The following is a 19,901-nucleotide window of genomic DNA, read 5'->3' on the forward strand; positions in this document are numbered from 1 at the left end:
ACTAGCGCCACCATACCCAAATCCCAAACCCACAGAACATACGACACATTACCCCTTTTAAAACAGCGGACCCGGTCTACGGGATAAAGTACTACGTATCCAGAACAATAGACCCGTTCACGGCACTATAAGCAACTAAGGATGGAAGGACGGATCCGGTTATAATATGGATGAAGTTTCTCATCAATTAGTGGGCTAATTCCAAGGTAAGTATCTTGCTGGAATGGGCGTGGGTTTGTATTTGGGAGTGGGTTCCTGGTTGATTTGAAAATTAGTTAGATGCACGCTACTAGCGTATGGAGTAGATCTTATTTGGGGGGATGATTTGTAGGGGGCTAGCTAGCTGGTCTCACCGGAATCAATTTCCGGTCTGTTTGTCAGAGCAAGCCTCGAAGGTGGGCTACTTTCTATCTCAGTTGAGATGGCCGTGAGGGTAGGAAGGGCAGGAAACGTGAAGTTTACCATTCTCCGTTGATTTGTCGCGATACCACTGTTTGCAAATTGCGCGGTGTTATATATTGTCTCTAAAATAACAAAAACCGATTGAATTCCACTGATCCCTCAAAACCCAAACGCTATGCTAGACTTTCGTCTCTGGTTGGACAGACGACGACATGATGCTCTCCGAGTATGCGGTTGCAATTGCAGCATGCAAGATAGTTACACAAGTGCCTCAGATTGATCAAACAGAAAAGGACAAAATGAAAAAAAGAAAAAAGAAATAAACACATGAGTGCGATGGCGAACAATAACACTAGATGGGAAGAAACAAAACTCAAAATCGAATTAGAAACGCAAGTGTTGCTAAGACAGGTCCCAGAAGTCGTAAGGTCAGAAGTACAAGAGGACAAAAAGAATTCGGCGCTGTGAGGGATTGGACTTGATCATGATACCTGGAAAAGAAACAGGAGGCCATGCATGCGGCGTCTCAACCTGAAGATGTTCCAATAATTGCTTTTATAAGACAGGCGGGAAGGAAGGGGAACTGTAAAGTAAAAAATGCCATAATACATCACCAGTTATTATCAACCTGGAAAGAAGAGCATCATGATGGTGGTCAATTGCACCCAATGTGCCACGTTCGTTCGCAGTAAACAGAGGAGTTTTGCCAACTAAGTTTTGGTTTCTTGCATTGCAGTCCCCAAGCGTTCCGCGTCCTCCTTGTTCTTAACCCGGATTGCCCATTGTTCCGGAGGACCATCGGCCTGAGGTACAAGGAAGTGCACACTGTTGCTGCCATTGACATTGTAATCGATTTGCTTCATCAAGGATGCGTTCAGGACAATCTTGCTACTCGGGTCAGCTCTAAGGATAATACGGCCGCGAGAGGTAGTGCGATCCTTCAACACACGGAGGAACCCAACTCCTTGACTGTCCCATGCACCTTTAGTGAACTTCAAGCCACGTGCTCTAGTCTCGACCACAATATCTTCATTCTCCTCGCCGGCTCGACTTTGCGCAAGGTTAACCTGAGGCAGAGCCTCGGCCGCATCACCATCCCCAGACTCCTCGGCTCCCGTGTCGGATGTAACTCCAGGAGTGGACGCGCGGCTGGCAGCAGCAGAGCTGACAGTCGAAGGAGCCAGGAATGATGGCGGCTGCGCAGGTCCACCGAACGTGAAGCCAGGCGATGGCGATCCAGTACCAGAAGATGCAGTCTTGGTAGCAGGTGCCGCTCCGAATAGTGTGGAGAATGGCTTGGAGGAATCGGCAGGCGGCGTCGCGGAATTAAGTTTCGAAGTAGAAGCCGCATTTGTGTCACTGGCAAACTTGATGGGAGAATTCATCTTCCAGGTATTATCCGTACCGGCCTTCGTGGCGCTTGGGGCGAATATAGATGGGGTGCCTGCAGCAGGGGTGGGCGAGGGAGAACCAAACAGGCCAGCAAAGGGGTTCGGCGTTGCGGGCTTCGAGGTGGGAGTATCATCTTTCTCGGCATCAGACTTAGAGGGAGTCGGAGCAAATGGGTTTGGCGTTCCCGGTGAGTTGAAAGAGGACGCATATTTGGAGGAATTGAAAAACGTAGAAAGGGGCTTTTGTTCCTCATCGTCCTGGCGCTTCGGCTTGCCATCTTGCTTGTACTCAACACGGTCAAACAAGCTACGGCCACTCGCGCCTGTATCACTGGCGGACTGCTCGCTTATAGCCGTCTTCTCTTGCTTCGACTTTTTCAGAGCCTTGGTCAGATCACCGTCGTCACTGCTGTCATTAGCAGAGTTCTCAGCGCCACTGCCAGCACCCGCTTTGGACTCCGCATCTTCGTTGCTTTCGTCTTCGCTTGCGGGCGCAAGGGATGTATCCTTGGACATATCCTCTGGCTCATCACCGGCGGCAGACGCTTCCTCAGTGTCATCGGCATCGTCGTTCTCCTCAGCCTCAGACGGTGTTGCTGATAAATGACCAAAGATGTTGTTGGGCGTGGCTGATAAGTCAGTCTTCTTGTCAAAGACCGAGGTGCTAGTAATCGAAGCAGATGCCTTTTCCTCCTTCTTATCTGAATCACTTGTCTCCTCGTCGTCTTCGAAAACGAATCCTTTTCCAGGAACAAATTTCGAGCGTTTCGTAGCTTGAGACTCAAGTGCCTCTCGCTTTTTCCGGCGTTCTTCGGCGTCTCTTTTCTCCCATTCAGCCTCGTCTTCTTCCTCGGAATCGAAATCCTCCGCCTTGCGCTTTTCCTTCTCTTTTTCAGCATCCTTATCTACCTGTGCCTTGAACTGGGCAAAGAAGTTTGTTGCTCCGGCGTCAAATTTTGGCATTCCAGGCATAGGGGTGGGCGCAGAACCAGCTTCCTTATCCCCTGACGGCTTTATAACGAACGGATTCGAGGTAGTAGAGGTGCTGTTAGTAGAGGCAGTAAATGTTGGCTTAAAGGAAGGGGCCGATTGCGAGAACAGTGACGTTGACGTGGCGCTTTCCTTTGCCGTGGTCGAGGCTGCGAAAAGAGGCTTTGGGGGGGAAGAGATAGGCGTAGTGGAGAACAAAGCAGGTTTATCTGAGTCCGGGGTAGATGGCCTGGCGGAAGAAGTGACGGATTGAGTAGAGTTAGGCTTAGTCGGCTCATCGCTTGACTCGGAATTTATGGATTTTGAGAAGGACTGTGCGAAGATGCTCGCCGTCGTGGAGTCTCCGTTGACACGCTTTCCTGGGGAAGCAATGTTCTCATCCTCATCGGCCACCTTTCTCTTGCTGGTGGCCGAGGCCGCTTGGCTTGCTCCGAAGATGCTGGTAGCCGCTGAGGCATTCACAGTTGTGGCTGGGGAGGGCGATGACTCTTCTTTGTCAGAGGCAGCATTCAGGCCGAAGGGCTTGATCTTTTTAAGGGAATGGTCATCAGCAGATGCATTTGCATCTCCAGCTTTACGCTTCTGGGGACCAGCTGGCGCTCCAATTGTGTCACGAACACGCATGTAGAACTGCACGAGAGCATCAAAGTCGTCTCTAGTAGGATCCAATCGATTCACTTCACGTTTGAAACATTCATTCAACATGCGCATGCGATACAACATCTCCACTTCTTCCTTGCTTGCCTTATCAAGATCAGCAGGGAGTCCAGATGGTCGGATGTCTTCAAAGCTTGTTGTCGAGCTCTTTTCAGCAGCAGAAGCCGATGAGGCCGATGAGGCCGTGCTTGTGCCATTAACCTTGAGTGGGCTTTGAGAAGGGGCCGGGGGGTTCACAGCTGGAGCCTGGGTCTTATTTCCTACAGTAGGAGCTGAGAACAACGGCGACTGCGCGAAAAGACCAGAAGATTTAGTAGTATCAGGTCCTGATGTGGGAGCCGAGAAAAGCGGTGCAGGAGCGGCCGGCTTCTGTGGCTGGCTAGTCTTCGATCCGTCGCTAGGTGTAGAAGGCTTTGGAGCGAAAAGGTTACCGAAAGCGTTAGCAGAAGAGGGCAGTGGCTTCTGCTCCGTGGAAGGCTTCTGCTCTACAGCTGGCTTGGCCGGGGTAGCTGGTTTGGGCGTGAAGAGGCTGCTAAATGGGTTTCCTTCAGCAGCCTTAGGTTTGTCCTGTTCCGCACTGGAAATGTTCTGCTCTGCAGATGGCTTGGGAGCAAACAAGCTACCTGTAGATGGAGGCTGGAATAGACCGCTTGACGGAGCCGATGGAGCTGCAGAACTTGCACTCTTTGAGAACAAAGACGGGCCACCGGGAGAGGCCGTAAACTGGAAACCAGTCTTAGGTTGAGCCTCCTCAGGTTTCTTCTCTTGCTTTTCTTTATCCTCCAAAGCAGGTGCTGCAGTTGATGAAGCGGGAGTGCCAAAAAGGTTTGTGGACTGGAAGGGATTCTGGAATGATGTGGCGGGTTTAGCAGACGATGGAGCCCCGAAGATAGATGGTGATGGAGCGGCGGTCGTGCTGGAGGCTGCGGAGGTAGATGAAGCGGGAGCAGGAGTAGAACTGGGTTGAGTAGTCGCGCCAAAGAGCGAGGTCGATGGAGTTGACTGCTCCGTGGGCTTAGCACCAAAAAGTGGCTTGGGTGTCTCAGCAGGCTTCGATGTAGAGCCACCGAACATGGAGCCAGCCCCAGGGCTGGCGAAATTGGTGGAAGTTCCGAAACCCGACTGGGAAGCACCACCGCCAAAAATAGGCTGTTTCGACTGCGCACCGTTATTCTTCGCATCAGGAGATGTCTGCATAGACTCGCCAAAGGCGGTTGACTGTCCGAATGGGGAGGGCTTATTTGAGGCCGACTGGCTGAAGATATTTGTCGACGGAGCAATGCTGGAAGCACTGTTCTGTCCAAAGATACTGCCTGTGGTGGCCGGGGCTGTCGTTGCAGGTTGCCCAGAGGACCCATTGGTCGTACTGCTGCCGAATAGGCCTCCGGTAGTGTTGTTCTGTTGCGATCCTGTGCCAAAGAGCCCTCCTGAAGGCAAAGGCTGCTGGGCCGGGGCCGAACTACCAGCTGGGGGAATATTGAACATGTTTCCTTTGAAACCAGAGAAACTGCCTCCATCGGACGATTGATTGGTGGAGCCAGTAGTCATGCTAGCAAAAGGATTGCTTGCCGTCGACCCCGATCCACCAAACGACGAAGAGAAATTGAATGAGGATGAGTTACTTCCACCGGAACCGAAAGAAAATGGTGTCGATCCGTTTTGGGTAGGTTGACTAGGATTTGAACTGGCACCGGGGAAGCTCTGTGACTGGCCAAATGTAAACCCATTTGAAATTGGCTGGGGGGCAGACGGTGTAGAAACAGTATTAGGATCAAGAGAATTGAAAGGACCACCAAAAGACGCCGTGGCACTGGGGGCAGCTGTGTTGGGACGACCTCGCCTCCGAACGTCCTTAATCCTATTCAATATGTTAGACATCCACCATAGCCGCTAGAGTTATATGCAAAGAAGACAAGGGAAGTAATCATAAGGAATAATTTAAGGGTCGAGGATGGATGTGTTAGAGCACAATGCGATTTACAACGACAAGAGTATGTTGAATCGATTGCTGCATAGGACAAAGCGGCACAATGAAACAAAGATAGAATACAATTAATCACTTGGACACATGGTAGGTTGCGGGTAAAGGCCAACAGTATAAGACAGATCGCAAACGTAGGTCCATCCACTTACTTTCTCTGCGCCATTTGCGCAGCGGTTGCCCGCTGCGGCTTTTCATCTGGTGTGCTGTTCATATTGAAATCAAACAAATTGGAATCCTTGTCCCCCTGAGGGCCCTGGGCCGATCTTTTCGACATCTATTATTTTAATAGTCTCCCTGTCTAGGCGTTGAATGCCTCGGACAAACAAGAAATAGTTGTCTTCGCCCCCTTCCTAGATTTCTGTTCAAGCCCCTTCACTCGGATGTCTCGTCCACAATGTGGGCGTCTTGATCGCGTTGGTCTTCTTCCGGGAAGCTAGTGCTTTAATCTTGGTTCCAACTGAGGATCCAGCGCCGGTTGTCACGACGATTATCGAAAGCGACCGGCGCACGAGTCTGAGAGACGGAGGAACAGGTGTTTGGGTGATGAACCGAAAAACGCAAATGACAGCACCTCTCTATCGTCGTTCTCTAGGTTACTGGCAATTATTCCAGTAACTGTCACGTCCTTGCCCGGATTCAGTGAGATGGGATAAAGCCGGGAAGCTTGCGCGCTGGGTATGTGCCCCGGAGATCGATCGCGACGAGCGCGAGGCGACGGGATGGGAGTTAGGGGAGGGTGGGGAGGGATGAGAAGGCAGAGCGGTATAAATACAACGCTCTCTAGGATATCAAAAGGGCAGATGCCTGCTTTTGATATGCTCTGCCTTGGATTGGGATAGTCGTGGCTCGAACGAGCTTCGTTTCGGTTTGCCGTCACAAGAGGCTCGCGACTTTTTTTGACGGGGAAAGTCGCCCATAGAAAAAAAAATACAGTCACGTGAGGATGCAAGGCGACCCTCTTGGCAGGTTGACAGGCTACTACTAATAGTATGGGAAAACACCCGAGAGAATGCAATATCATGCAAGGAAATAAATAAACAATGGATATTAATGACAGATTACAATGCTTGGTATATGACAGCTCCTGCCCTTGAGGGAGGGGTGATCTTTGGGGGGGTCTCTTTTGGTGTTCATTCACTAAATAAGCAGACAACCTGTAATACTTACCATAGCTGTTACATACAGACTACTAACTGTACAACACCTAGGTATGTATGTACGCAATCATACTACCCTTTATAGATGACAATAAATAAATGTATTCTCAGTGTATAATTATCTTTAAGGGTTGATACTTGGTCCTCCGGTTTATTAAGTCCAAGATTTGATGTCATGTATCATGATGTCAACATGGGGTCCGGATATCCGCAATAAAATATATTCCGGGTATGCCATGTTAAGTTGTTAACATCCAAACGATTTTTGATCAGTTGACAACGACAATCATAAGGCAAAGTATACAAGTTAAGAGGCTACAATCTTCGTACTACCCAGAAAAATAAATATACGGAAGAAAGTGTACCTATCCACTGGTGCTCCTACCACACACCATGCCTATTGTGTTACGGAATATATTATGGCAAATGAAAATGATCTGCAATGATCATGTCTCATACTAAGTATGCTCTGTAGATAGAGCGAGAGCGTAGGCTTTACAAGTGGCTTCTTGCCCTACACAAACCAAAAAGAGAAAATATTAAAAGAAAACGAAAACAGAAGAAAAATAATCATAAGATGAACAAAAATGTACATTCAACTGAAATACGACACAACGCAACTGGGTATCTATAGCTTGGCCTTGCCCTGGGCCTTCTTCAGGACGGGCTCCATCTTGGTCGCCTTCATGATGTTACCCTTGATCTTTAGCTTGCCTCCCATGAAGAGTCTCTGGGCGTTGGCTTTGCCGCTGACCAGGGAAGCGAAATCAGAGTCGGAGAGGGACAGAGTCACTGTTAATCACCGACGCGATACAGTCAGCTTCTTTGTCACCAAAACAAAGGTAGTCAGCGGAAGACGCCGGGGCGACACTAACCATCAGCCTTTTTACCCCCCTGAGGAGCACCCTTGCCTACCTCGCCCTTCTCCTTGAGGTCGAGGTACCAGCTCTCTTCCTGGCCCTTCTCGTTCTTCAGGTTGAAAGCGACGATGGCCTTGGCCTTGTCGACAGCGTCCTTGCGCTCAGCAGCGTCGCTCTGGAGAGCGGCGTTGATCGCGTCGAAAGCAGCGGAGGAAGGGAAAGCGTCTAGATAGTAAGTTATCGTTAGTTAGGGATTTACTGAAATATGAAATAGTTGTCGTTGGGTGAAAGATGTCCGGGGAGAGACGTACCGTTCTTGAGAGACATGGTTACAGTTGTGATACCACGATTGTGAAAGGATGTATATAGTAGTGGGCGAGTGAAAGGTAGTGGATAGTTGGAATAGTCGTGTGTCTCAGGAAAGAGGGAGAGAGTGAGAGAGAAGATTTAAATAGAAAGAGTCTGGGGATTTAAAAAATCAGGAACGTAAAGCTTCCCCGGAGTGTTCGGGGGGTGGGCATGTGAATGGAGGGCGGTCGCGGGATTTCATGCCTTGTCATACGGACCGAGGCTTTAACTGAGCCCTTTTTTCCTGGATCTCACTCCTGTGATTCCTGGTTTCCACTGAATCATCGTCCAGGCTTTATGCTGGCATATATGAAACATTACAATTTTGAATACTTCTTACAAGTACCGGACTTACAATCTCGCCTGTGCTGGCCCTATGTAGAGGATCAGGCTGCAAATGATATTGCACTGAGTGAATATACTTGGGTAGAATCTATCTATACTTCCGTCCACATGGTTACAAGAGCCCCGCAATTCGATGATAAAGACCTTCGCGAAACAGAGGGGCTGGAGCCCTACAAAGAGAGATGACCACTGGTTCAATTTATGGCTGGGAGGTTGAGTCCCCAACAATAATCTGATCGATGAATCTGGAGAAACAAATGAACTAGATGAAGATCAGCATTGCCTATTGTGGTAAGCAGCCCGAACGACTGTGACCAGGAATCTTCCGGCTAAAGAGGTTTACTAATTACTAGTCGTATGTACTCCGGAATACTTTGTCCCATACTACATATTTACAAGGGAGCTGCTCGCGTGCTCACGTTATACGGGAGTTGACTATAGTGAGACCTTTCTTTCTTTCTTTCTTTCTTTCTTTCTTTCTTATTTCATTTCATCCCATTCTATCTTCCCATCAACACAGGGAGGGAGGGGGGGGGGGGTAAATTCATCCACAAATGAAATGAACGGGAGGAAAGGCCAAAAAGAAAATGCGAAAAGAAGGACACCAAATCTCAATTTCACCTCGAATGACCACCTTGATTCAATGCGATTAGCCCAGAAATTCGCCGAAAATAACATATCTCCCCTCCTAGTAGCTTCGATGGACTTGAGTAAGGTGTGCTTTTGTTTAATAAAACAACAGTCTATGGTATGACATAGCACAATCGCATTCAGGTGTGAGAGATTATGGGGTGAATAGATCTTGGGTATCTTCTAGAGGATACGAATCCAATTAAAAATTCATTTCAGAAATCCGCCAACGCCATGCTGATGAGATAAAATATGAACCACCCCCTCCCTAGTGGACTCCCTAGAAATGAAGTTAGCATGGAGCGACTCGAATAAAACGAGGAAATGAATTTGAAGCACTTACAAATAAGTACGCCAGCTCTCGGGTCCCAAGTCTGGAGATATTCTTGGAGGCCTTCTCGTCCAAAGCTCCTTCAATTAGCTCTCGTTTCTTATCCTGGAGTTCAAGGATGCGGTCTTCGACGGTGTTCTGCACAAGAATCCGATGAATTTGTACCTCTCGCACCTGTCCAATCCGATGCGCGCGGTCGATTGCTTGTTCTTCGATGTATGGATTCCAGAATGGATCGAAGATAATAACTTGTGATGCGGCAACGAGGTTCAAGCCAGAGTTGCCCGCTTTCAAGGAAACCAGCATGATCTTGCAGTCGGGGTTATCGGTGAAATCCAGTACTGCTGAGTTTCGGTCTCCCGGCTTCATGCTACCATCATACCGCCGATAACCCCAGCCCTGACGCACAATCGGAACCTCAAGCAGGTCAAGCAGAGACGTGAACTGACTGAAAATGATTGTCTTCTCCTCGCCCTCCTGGGTACCCCGCAGAATCTCCATGACCTTTTCAATTTTAGCACTCGACACCCAAGTCTTCTCCAGCCGACGGAGATACTTGCGCTTCGATTTCTGATTCTTCGAGGCTTCTTTCTTTAGTTCGGCAAGGGTTTTCTTAGCCTTGGCCATTCTACCTTTTCCCTTGTTCCTGGACCTCTTGGACGAACTTTCCTCGCCCTCCTCATCATTTACAATGAATCGACTCAGGCTATTGTCGTCATCGCTATCATCACTCTCATCTTGCTCTTCTGCAGGCTTGGCGGACTCTTCTTCGACTGGATCATGGGAGTGGTCAGGGTCATGGACCTTTCTAAACGACACATGATCTGTAATCTTCCTCGGGTCCACTTTGCCACGGCAGTTAGGACACTTGACTTCCACGGCACCGTCATGACCCTGCCTCACAGCTAATGACGGATCGGAAATCCTTGAGAAGCACTCTGCACAGGTACTATGCCCGCAAGGGAAGAAGATGATTGGGTTTTCAACGGCATCCATACAGATGGGACATTCGAGATCATCATTGTTGCTTTTCAAGCGGATCACAACCTCCTGATTGAATTCTTTCGCGTTCGCAATCAGATCCAGTTCATCTGTGTTCGCGTTGAGCTTGACGCTAAAGTCAGTAATCAAATGGGGATGGCAGCACGCCTGTCGTAGCCGGAGGAGTAAGACTAGAATATTGGAGTAGTTTCGTCCCACGGTTCCTGCCTCGAGATACTTGTTGAACTGGAGTTGAGTTCGAGCCTCGAGCGAACTGTATAACTCTAGTTCATCTTCACTGAACACAGCGTGCACTTTTTCTGAAATCCGTCGCGGGAGTTGTAGAATTGGTTTCCCATCAATCTTGGAATCTTTAGTTCGTCGCAAGAGGACCGCCTTCAGAAGAACCTGGAGTTGTTTCATTGCTTTGCGCTGTGCATTAGCACTGGACCCCTTGAGGGGCCGTGTGAAGTCGTGATTGAACCGCTCCAAATTGCTGTAAGGCTTGATGCGGAGAAATCTCAATAGTGAGTGCAACTCTTGGACATTGTTCATCATGGGAGTTCCACTCATACACCAGCGATATGTGGCATTAAGACGACAGCAGGCAAGGGCAGCTTTCGTGTTACGGTTCTTGATACACTGAGCTTCATCAATGATCACACGATACCACTTGCTGGACGGTCCAAGGCACGGTAAAGATTTGGCAGTTTCCCTCGACAGGGCTTGTTCGTTCGCGCCAGACGACTGTAGCTCATCGTATTTTTCTCGACGCTTGAGTTCTGAAGACAGCGTTCCAAAGGTGGTCAAAACCACGTCATAGTTCTTCAGGTCCCTAAAGCCTACAGCCCGCTTTTCACCGTGCAAAACATAGACCGAGAGTTGGTGACGGCCAGGCTTCAAGATTCTTCCGATCTCTCGCTTCCACTGCTGCATCAGGGCGACGGGGGCAATGATCAAAGTCGGTTTTCGTTCCACGTCCGTAGAAGGTCGGGACACCATGAGAGCGATGGCTTGTATTGTCTTCCCCAAGCCCATATCATCAGCGAGTATACCACCTTTTTGCTCCTGCTCCTCCATAGATTTCATCCATGCCAGCCCAAGCTTTTGATGCTCCAACAACGTGACTTTGAGAGCTTCGGGAGTCCCTTCACGGTTTTCTGTAGAAATATCCGAATCGGGTCTAATAGTTTCCAGAAGTTGTTTAATCTCTTCATTGACTTTTGTTGGATCAGCTCCGTAGTAATCACTCATCCACTCCGGCAACTTGTTCATATCGTAGCCGGTGGGGCCTGGATAGGGAGGAACCGAGCTATCGTAGGATGAGAAGGGATTAGGAAACCCGCAGAAAATGGACTTCCCCGCATGTTCAAGCAGCTGCTTCCCAGCACTGAGCCTTGCCATGGTGTTCTGCAATACGTGTGGGCCGTATGCAGGGCCAGGTCCACCGATACCACTTGGACCGGGCATTGACTCTAGATAAGGATACAGGTTGGAGTAAGGTTGCTGTTGCGGAAAGCTGTTTTGCGATGAGTAACGCGAGCCGCCGATGGAATGCTGCGATGCGAAAGGGCGCTTGGAGGAAGGCCCGATGAGAAGCTCGAAATCCTGAGCTGAGATCTCGGCAATATCGCTATCATCACTATCAGGCATGATGGCCGGTTGGAGGCGCTGGGGCCCAGGCCGATTTGCCCCAGGCAACGGAGGCGGTACAAACGGTGAACGATAAATATCTGGGGTCTGCATGGCCCCAGGCATTGATCGATTGACATCGGGAAATGGTGTGCCGTTGTTTACCCTGGGAGGGGGGGAAAGTAAAGAAGACCCAGAATAGTGAGTGGATGAAGTGCTCCTGGCTGAAGTCGGTCGAGGTGACTCTTGCAAGCCTTCTAGTCTACGAGCATACTCCTCGTCGAGGCGTTCCTGTTCCTTGCGACTCTCGAGCCATTGTTCAGCTTTTCGCTGTTCGTCTTGGAGCTCGAGTATATCCTGACTGTCCAAGCCCAGCACTTTTCGAAGTTCGTCAATGCCGTCGTCAAAGTCGTCATCCTGCCCCTGCCCCTGAAGACTACGAACAGACAATGGACTCGGGCTAGAGGAAGGCTTCTTTGTTGCGACCCGTTTCAAGGGTAGCTCCAGATCATCGGTCCAATCTGTTTCGACACCATCATCGTGGGCATGATTACGATCATCGTCTTCTCGCCCACGCTTTCGAATGGTCAACGGCCCTAGAAGATGAGATTGCTCCGCCAGCCTCCTCGCCGACCGAAATGGCTGCGACGGGGGAGACATGGTCGACTGGCCCTGTCGTGAACCCCTAGGGGAGTTTACCGGACTAGAACCAGAACTTCCATCTAACTGCGCTTGATACGAAAATGAGTTTTCCGGACCCTGGTGGGGAGCAAAGTGACTATGTGGCGGGCTCTTTGTGGCAGTACCGCGTAGTTCTGCCAGTCGCGTTTCTAATGTTTTGATAACATCTAAAATCTCTTGCCTTTCAGCAATGGCATTTGGTCGTTGTTCTTCTAAGCTTTGCAAAATAACATGGTTTAGCTGAAGATCTTCCAGGAGGTCTTCTATAGACGCGTCATTTGGGGAAGCCATTGTAAATGAGTCCAAGTTGAGAATGTGCTTGTGAGCTTAGCGCCCAAAGCTGCCACCTCCACACAAAGGCGTTCTGGCTTCGAATCAGGGACAATTCACAGCTTTGCGATGTACATGAGTTAACTTGAGGTGCGACATTAAAGACCGAAGAATGTAAGATGTGGGATAAGTGATCGCTGGAGAAGATGATGTGTAGATTGACGATCGCGCTTGGCAGCGGAAAGTGGATGTTAATTCTGATGGAACAGGGCGTAAAAGTTTAAAAAGGAAGGGAAAAAAAAAAAAAAAAAGGAAAGGAGACGGGAAAATACTCCAGAATAGGCCAGAAAACACAAGAAGATCAATAGTGAATGAATATTATGAAGCTGCTGCCTGGTGTAGGTGCCTGTACATTATCAGTGGCAATCAATTCAGCTCAAGAATTTTTTTTTCCCTTTTTCTACTCACCCTTGCGTTCTCCTCCTCGTGATCTATCACATTGTCGACATATACATATACCATATCAGAAATCTATCGTCGGCCTTGAACTATTAATATCCGCTCTTTATTTACCCCTGATACAGTTTTAGAGGATCTACTTGTTTTTCTTCTTTGGTATAGTATATTTGAGATCCATATGTTTTAATCCTTCCTATACTACTTACCCCAAATGATGTAGTCTGACTGCATCCATCAGAGATTCACTGCCGGAGGCTACTAGTATATGAAGTCTTGCACTCAAACAGTCTCCACCAGTGAACATACACCAGTAGCTACTACTACTACTACTACTACTATTCTTCATTGTAGGTGAATTTTGAGTCCCGTCTGAGGTCGCGTCGACAGCTTTCCCCAATCAGGCATATCATATTCAATACCTAGGTATCCAACACTTCCTAACACCATCCAGAAATATTGACATCATGTATAGTATCATATATCATAATTATTACTGTTCACGTTTGAATGGGGAAAATGACATATCCCCCACTGGCACAGTTGATAATGTCTGTGCATCCAGTCTATACATTAGTTGAGTCTAAGTATACTCCGTGTCTTTTCTTTCTTCTGGTTCTTTTCTGTGAAATAAATGATAATGCTTTTGTTGTTTTTTCAAATGGGCTATGCTAAAATAGCCAACAATCACAGGGCATGTTGTGGTTCTTTTCTGCTGTCAACAGTGCTATCGTTTCAAAAAAAAAATCAAGAACTTTGTGGAGAGTCTAGACTACTAGTACTTATATGGAAAACGCAGAATCATCCCCCCGTCATCCGCAAACCCATCCTCTGATCGCTATCGTTGTATCGTAATTCAAGACCTTGCATAACGAACCCAACATGTTGGGAGGGACGCCATAACGGTTGTCCAGCCCCATCCATTCATCGATCTCACGCTTACAGGTCGGCATCCTCCTCATCGGGCAAAGGCTGCGCCTGGGCAAGTCGCATCTCGTCCTCGTACTGCTTCAAAAGGTCCGGGTTGACCGAGACCTCGGGAGGAGCAAGAGCAGGGGCAGCAACGAATTCCTAGATACTATCTTAGCAGGCGATAACAGTGGGTCGCAGAAAGGCAACTCACCAGCGTAGGGTTGCCGACCAGCTTCCGAGCAAGCCAGATGAAGGGCTTCTCGAAGTTGTAGTTAGACTTAGCGGAGATATCGTAGTACTGGAGGTTCTTCTTGCGGTGGAAGGTGATGGTCTTGGCCTTCACCTTACGCTCCTTGACATCAACCTTGTTGCCGCACAGCACGATGGGGATATTCTCGCAGACACGGACGAGATCACCTAGACGTTGGGTTACCCAGATATTCACATGCCGAGGAGATAAAAAAAAAGAACTTACGGTGCCAGTTGGGGACGTTCTTGTAGGTGATACGGGAGGTAACATCGAACATGATGATACCGCACTGGCCGTTGATATAGTATCCATCTCTCAGACCACCGAACTTCTCCTGACCGGCAGTATCCCACACATCGAACTGGATGGTTCCCAGGTTCTACCACAATCGTTAGTCGCCCAAATACAGGATGGCGGGGTCCCAGGCGGGGCATACGGTAGTGAAAGTGAGAGGGTGCACTTCGACACCGAGAGTAGCGATATACTTCTTCTCGAACTCGCCAGTAAGGTGACGCTTGACGAAGGTGGTCTGCAAGGAAGGATGTTAGTGATAGCGCCTCATTATCGGGTTAAGAGATCTGGTGATGGCGGCGGGGAAGGAAGGATAAAGAGTGATGACAGAAAGGCCTCCTGTGCCGAAAGATAACGACCATGAGATATGGAACAAAGACATCTAAATGCTCTTTAATGTTAAACAAAATAGATCCAACTTGCCTTTCCAGTACCACCGTCACCAACAAGGACAAGCTTAAAGGTCGGTGGGGCAGCCTCAGCCATTTTGATGTTTATGTGAGAAGAAAATGTGAAATAAAGTCTCAAAAACGATTAGGTCCCGGAAGAAGGTGATGAGTATCAAAAGTCAACAAACGGTTGCGACTGATGATAGATGAAAGGACGCGGTGTGTACGGTGAGATAGGGCTTTGAGCACAGAGAGGGAACAAAGTGAAAGGCAAACCTGGTGATGGAATTTTTGCCCCGAGTCGGTCACCAAGTTTTACATCACGTGATTAAACCTCAGGCACACATGCCCCGCAGGATTGCGGCAACTGAACTTTTTACCAAAACAAATATACTGATATGATGTAAATGGGGGAAAAAAAGAAGCTATCTCGGGGCCCTCCGCCATGATGTTTTTCGTAAAAGTATTCAAGTCATCGTCATTGATCCTAATTAGTAACTCCGTTGTGATGCCTTCTTGCTTGTCCCATTAAACAACTCTAGTCATTAACAACAACCATATCGCATGCCTCGTCAAATACAAAGGCCTTTGTCTTCAAATCACAAAGGAACAAGATGACAGCCCAATAAACCACGGCCACCCCAGTCCCGTCGTGGCACAAGCTCCAAGTCCAGTTCTGTGGCATCACTCCCATTTTGCCTGAGAACTTTGACGATTAAAGTACGCTGAAAGAATTAAAGTCAGTCATTCGTACAACTGGTCCTTTGCCTTAAGCGACAAACCGCGCCCAGATACAGGTGAAAAAAAGCAAAAAGAAAAGGATTTAAGGCTTACCCCTTCGTTTTGTTGGACCAATTCAGCCACCTTGGAGAGACGCTCATGGTTAACCCAATTAATGGTCCCGAAACTGCGTATCTTGTCTCCCGCCTTCAGGCGAGCCTGATCCGCAGGACTTGCGGCTGCGACACTGTTCACTCTTGCGAATGGTGGCCCAAGTATCGTGGCTTCCGACGAAGAATTGCCAGTCAAATTGAATTGTATTCCACTAGACCCATTTGTATTACTGACAGAAGATGTATCGCCTTGCGCGCGTTGAAGATTCGAAAAATGATCGTGAATACCTTTCTCGAGATATTTCATGACCTCTTTGTGGTCGTAGCGAAGTCGAATAACTTTCGCGCGTATTGTGCGGACTGCGTTAGGCTTAGTGACAGTTTGGACAAAAGAGAAGTATTCTTACTCTGGGCAACGTCGATATCGGCTCGTGGGAAGTCGTCGAAGGTTGTGAGCGATGAATTCATGTTAACACCGTGCTGCGAAAGACCCAGATGATTAGATATATTCTCAAGGACAGGGACCATATAATTACTCACAGATGTAAGGACACTGCTTAATGCCGAAAGTTCCTCTTCAATACGTTCCTTTTCCTGCATCAATTCGACCATGGAGAGCTTGGCCGGGTCGCGGTCAGACCCTCCGGTCGTTGTAGGACCGGAGGCCACTGTTGGAGCATGAATATTATCGTTCATATTTATTCCCATTCTAAGATAATACCAAAGAGAAGTAAGGCATCGCTGCTGTGGTTGGGATAGAAGGCCAAGAAGAGTTGTCTGTGACAGTAATAGAATAAGGTGGTGGTGGTTTGGTGGGTCTTTGTTCTGGAAATCTGGGGGAAGTTTGAATTAAATCTTGGCGTATGGTCTTCTAAAGAGACCCCCGTCACTTTTTACTTATACTCTCGATTACCGCAATGATAAATAGGCATCGATTGATTTGAATAATTCAACATAGGGATATTCTGACGTTGGTGGATATACCTCATTTATGCGTTTTGTAGATATTATCTATTTGATAGCGAGCTTGTTCCAGGTACATTTCACTTGATAAGTTTATTCTATATTAAAAAGTAGGTCATACTTACCCATAGCTTGCGCTGTTCATGATCAGTCGCATGTAGATTTTGTAGGAAGGTGAATTTTATCTTCCTTCCGTCTTGGTCTGTTTATGTTTAATGCAATATGGGCCATGACTTCCGTTTATAGCATGTGCCTTACAGTTTTCTGTTCTACGAGCTTCATGTATTCTTACTGGAGGGATGGGTCTCCTTTCTCCCCGCCGTGGACTACCCCTTTCTGTATAGAATTGTTGTTTTATCAACCACCATGGATGGCCTCAAAGAAGAGGTTGCTGAAAAGCACCATCTGGTCATGGGAGACTTCGAATTAGAGGCGAAACACAGGAATTTAACCGATTCACATGCGTCAGAAGAGCATATCCCAAGTTTCCTACCGTTTAAACGTTGGGTGAACAGTTTTAGGGCAAAAAAGAGCTACCGCCCCTGTCAGCGTCTAAGATACGTGGAGGGCTGGTCGAACACTACGCAGGCACGCTGTGATAATACTGATGCATTGCCCTGTGGAGGAGGAGGAGGAGGAGGAGGACAGGATCTACAGTGGGAATGTCTCTCCGGTCACTCATCCAATCTGGAGACTATCAAGACGAGTACCTTGAGCGTTGCCAGTCAAAGTGTAGCGAGATCAAGGGGAACCACCCACAGTACGAATCAGAGTTTCGGCTCAGACTTACGTGGGTCTATAGAGAGCTTGAGACCAGCATTGAGCTTTTCGATCGATGAGGAAGCACACAACCGCGCTGTTAAGCGGCGTAAAGTTCTTCGAGAGATTATTACTACGGAATCGGATTACGTATTTGGCTTGAAAGCCCTTATTAATGTATACCTTGGATTGGCTTCAAGAGTCCACCTCGAATCTGACTGATTGATCATCCCAGGTGCTTTTCCTTTTCTCCACACGACCGGAGATCTACCACAACCTCCACCAAATTCGCGAAATACACGAAGGCCTTCTGGCACGAATCCGGAAGGTAACGCCGATTTCTAGCCTTGCTGCGGTAGAGTATGACAGATTGGTGCCTCATGGCGTACATGAGCGCTTTAATCCTACTGATCTAAGTCCAAGAGCATTTCAGAATATATCCATGAGAACACGTTATTTCAAGAAATCCGTACTCTCCCGCTTTAAAGCACTTGCAGCAGAAACGAATGAAGCACTGGAAGTTGCGGTCGAGATTGGAAAACTAGTACGCTGCCCGAACTTGTTTGATTGGCAGTGCTGATACCGAAATCTGCAGTCAACGTCGTTTGCAACATATATGGATTTCTGTAGCAATTATGAGCAGCTTACGGAGGATGTGGATATTCTACGTCGATCAGTGCCGAACTGGTCAATTTTGGAGAATGGTATCGAAGCCTTGTCGAAGTCAGTAGCATCGATTGAGAACCAGGCCCTCGAACATAATAAATCGATGCTGTTGCATGACCTCCTCATAAAGGTTTGAATTAACCGTACAAAAAGATGTGCACTCAAATGCTGATGAAGCCTTAGCCGATCCAACGCCTTTGCAAGTACCCATTACTGCTCCAAGAGTTACTAAAGTGGACCCATATTCAGGATGACCCAACTGCGCATGACGGGATTCACCAAGCTTTGGAGGATGTTCGTACTATGATCAATCAAATCAACAATGCTCCTGGTAATCCGATCAACAAAGGGATGGTACAAAGGACCCTCTTATTACAAGAGATGCTAAGCCTCCCCAAATTGGTAAGTAGCTGGATTGATAGAAATCAAGAAGGCTGCGTACGAACGGAATTTGATCGGATTTCAGGTTGCTGTTCATCACATTTACAAACAATTGGGACCCATGGCTCTTTGCGGAGTTCTCCATGCCACATATCAGTCTTCAACCTACCTTGCAGGTGACTATATGGTCTGTGTCTTGTTCAAGAGCCACTTTTTGCTGGCCAAGATCAAGAATGACAATCGCAGCTTAGAAGTAGTCGCGTGCTTATATGTCTGTGATGTGAAGATCGATACTCTGAGGAATGGAAAGGGTAAGAATACTCTCCTTCGCCCTTTCCCTCTCCTCCCTATGCTAAGCCGCAGAATAGGCCTCTGTTGCCATGGGTGCTTCTTCTCATGGAAATTGGTCTTTCAATATCAAAATAAAAAGTTTGAGCTTGTTTTGAGTGCCTCATCCGCTTACGAAGAAAAGCAATGGAAAAGCGAGTTTCTTAAGTCAGCCGCACTATCGGCTGATATGCAAAGACCAGTTTCCTCGGAGCTGCGAGGATATTCCTTTTTGACCTTGGACTTAGCCCCTCTGGATCAAGAGTCAAGTTCCGAGCCTTCGTTCTCTCGTACGGCCTCTGTCCACTCGGTAGCAATTTCGCGCGTTGAGCCCGACCTACAGCATGTAGTGGTCAAGAGAACGCACTGCCCACAAAAGCTAGGACAGGCTGCCTGTCATGTAGACGGCGAGTTCGACCGACCGAAATTATCGGTTCCAGAGTCACCGATAATACTGACAACTCGGAGACAAGACCGGATAAGATTAGAAAGAATTATCTCTTCGGTGTACACCAGGGAATGTCTCCCATACCCTGGCATGAGCTTAGCGAAAGGCGACATTCTCTTTCGGCCCGGCACAATTATGAGGCGCTTTACTGTCCGTCAGGGGGTCTACAGATGTTCAAGTTCCGTGAACATTCCCCGAAGCCAGTCTGTTGTTGAGAAACTTTACTCTACCAGAGAGACTACCCAGCGAAAATGGTCCAACGACAGTGATAAAGACGAAGTTTTACCCGCTAAATGGGGATTTCCCGATGAGAAGAAGGTTGGCTGTCTTCCGAAATCCAGCATGGGAACCATAAAACGCAGTAAGACATTAAGGCTAAGGAATCACCCACGGTCATCTTGCGGCCTTAGCCGCCAGCAGACAGACAAGGGAGACGGAAATTGTGAGCGCTCTGAGAGTCCATTGAAAACATCGATCCGGATCATGTTCAATTCCATGTCATTGAGGCGACCAAAGAAAAGCCCGGGCTTACGCATGAGTGCTAGTGGAGGATAATGATGCAATTGG

At 48.0% G+C, this 19,901-nt stretch overlaps 6 protein-coding genes across 6 annotated transcripts; 1 reads left to right on the forward strand and 5 right to left on the reverse strand.

The window, feature by feature from the left end:
• Window positions 1-472: 472 nt before the first annotated feature.
• Window positions 473-6,276, reverse strand: BDV27DRAFT_121920 (RanBP1 domain protein). The gene is made up of 2 exons (XM_032065487.1): window positions 5,574-6,276; window positions 473-5,298 (listed from the first exon to the last, which is right to left on the reverse strand). The coding sequence occupies exons 1-2, from the start codon at window positions 5,696-5,698 to the stop codon at window positions 1,113-1,115; spliced, it is 4,311 nt and encodes a 1,436-aa protein (XP_031931823.1). The 5' UTR covers window positions 5,699-6,276; the 3' UTR covers window positions 473-1,112.
• An 806-nt stretch (window positions 6,277-7,082) lies between these two features.
• BDV27DRAFT_121922 (SCP2 sterol-binding domain-containing protein) lies at window positions 7,083-7,969 on the reverse strand. Its single transcript, XM_032065488.1, has 3 exons — window positions 7,753-7,969; window positions 7,457-7,666; window positions 7,083-7,373 (listed from the first exon to the last, which is right to left on the reverse strand). The coding sequence occupies exons 1-3, from the start codon at window positions 7,766-7,768 to the stop codon at window positions 7,210-7,212; spliced, it is 390 nt and encodes a 129-aa protein (XP_031931824.1). The 5' UTR covers window positions 7,769-7,969; the 3' UTR covers window positions 7,083-7,209.
• A 702-nt stretch (window positions 7,970-8,671) lies between these two features.
• Window positions 8,672-12,958, reverse strand: BDV27DRAFT_121924 (DEAD/DEAH box helicase). The gene is made up of 2 exons (XM_032065489.1): window positions 9,108-12,958; window positions 8,672-9,044 (listed from the first exon to the last, which is right to left on the reverse strand). Exons 1-2 carry the CDS (start codon window positions 12,678-12,680, stop codon window positions 9,033-9,035), a joined length of 3,585 nt encoding a protein of 1,194 aa, XP_031931825.1. The 5' UTR covers window positions 12,681-12,958; the 3' UTR covers window positions 8,672-9,032.
• Window positions 12,959-13,376: 418 nt separating this feature from the next.
• Window positions 13,377-15,206, reverse strand: BDV27DRAFT_121925 (Ran family GTP-binding nuclear protein). The gene is made up of 5 exons (XM_032065490.1): window positions 14,992-15,206; window positions 14,714-14,806; window positions 14,503-14,656; window positions 14,239-14,444; window positions 13,377-14,186 (listed from the first exon to the last, which is right to left on the reverse strand). The coding sequence occupies exons 1-5, from the start codon at window positions 15,052-15,054 to the stop codon at window positions 14,055-14,057; spliced, it is 648 nt and encodes a 215-aa protein (XP_031931826.1). The 5' UTR covers window positions 15,055-15,206; the 3' UTR covers window positions 13,377-14,054.
• Window positions 15,207-15,388: 182 nt separating this feature from the next.
• BDV27DRAFT_121929 (putative 26S proteasome non-ATPase regulatory subunit Nas2) lies at window positions 15,389-16,616 on the reverse strand. Its single transcript, XM_032065491.1, has 4 exons — window positions 16,331-16,616; window positions 16,198-16,270; window positions 15,792-16,150; window positions 15,389-15,682 (listed from the first exon to the last, which is right to left on the reverse strand). Exons 1-4 carry the CDS (start codon window positions 16,496-16,498, stop codon window positions 15,557-15,559), a joined length of 726 nt encoding a protein of 241 aa, XP_031931827.1. The 5' UTR covers window positions 16,499-16,616; the 3' UTR covers window positions 15,389-15,556.
• Window positions 16,617-16,982: 366 nt separating this feature from the next.
• Window positions 16,983-19,889, forward strand: BDV27DRAFT_141781 (DH domain-containing protein; the record flags this gene model as incomplete). Its single annotated transcript, XM_032069870.1, has 7 exons — window positions 16,983-16,998; window positions 17,139-17,662; window positions 17,748-18,056; window positions 18,108-18,308; window positions 18,362-18,580; window positions 18,645-18,870; window positions 18,928-19,889. The coding sequence occupies 7 exons, from the start codon at window positions 16,983-16,985 to the stop codon at window positions 19,887-19,889; spliced, it is 2,457 nt and encodes an 818-aa protein (XP_031931828.1).
• Between the last annotated feature and the right edge of the window lie 12 nt (window positions 19,890-19,901).

Source organism: Aspergillus caelatus (assembly GCF_009193585.1).
Source record: "Aspergillus caelatus strain CBS 763.97 unplaced genomic scaffold BDV27scaffold_19, whole genome shotgun sequence".
Classification (NCBI taxonomy): Eukaryota; Fungi; Ascomycota; class Eurotiomycetes; order Eurotiales; family Aspergillaceae; genus Aspergillus; species Aspergillus caelatus.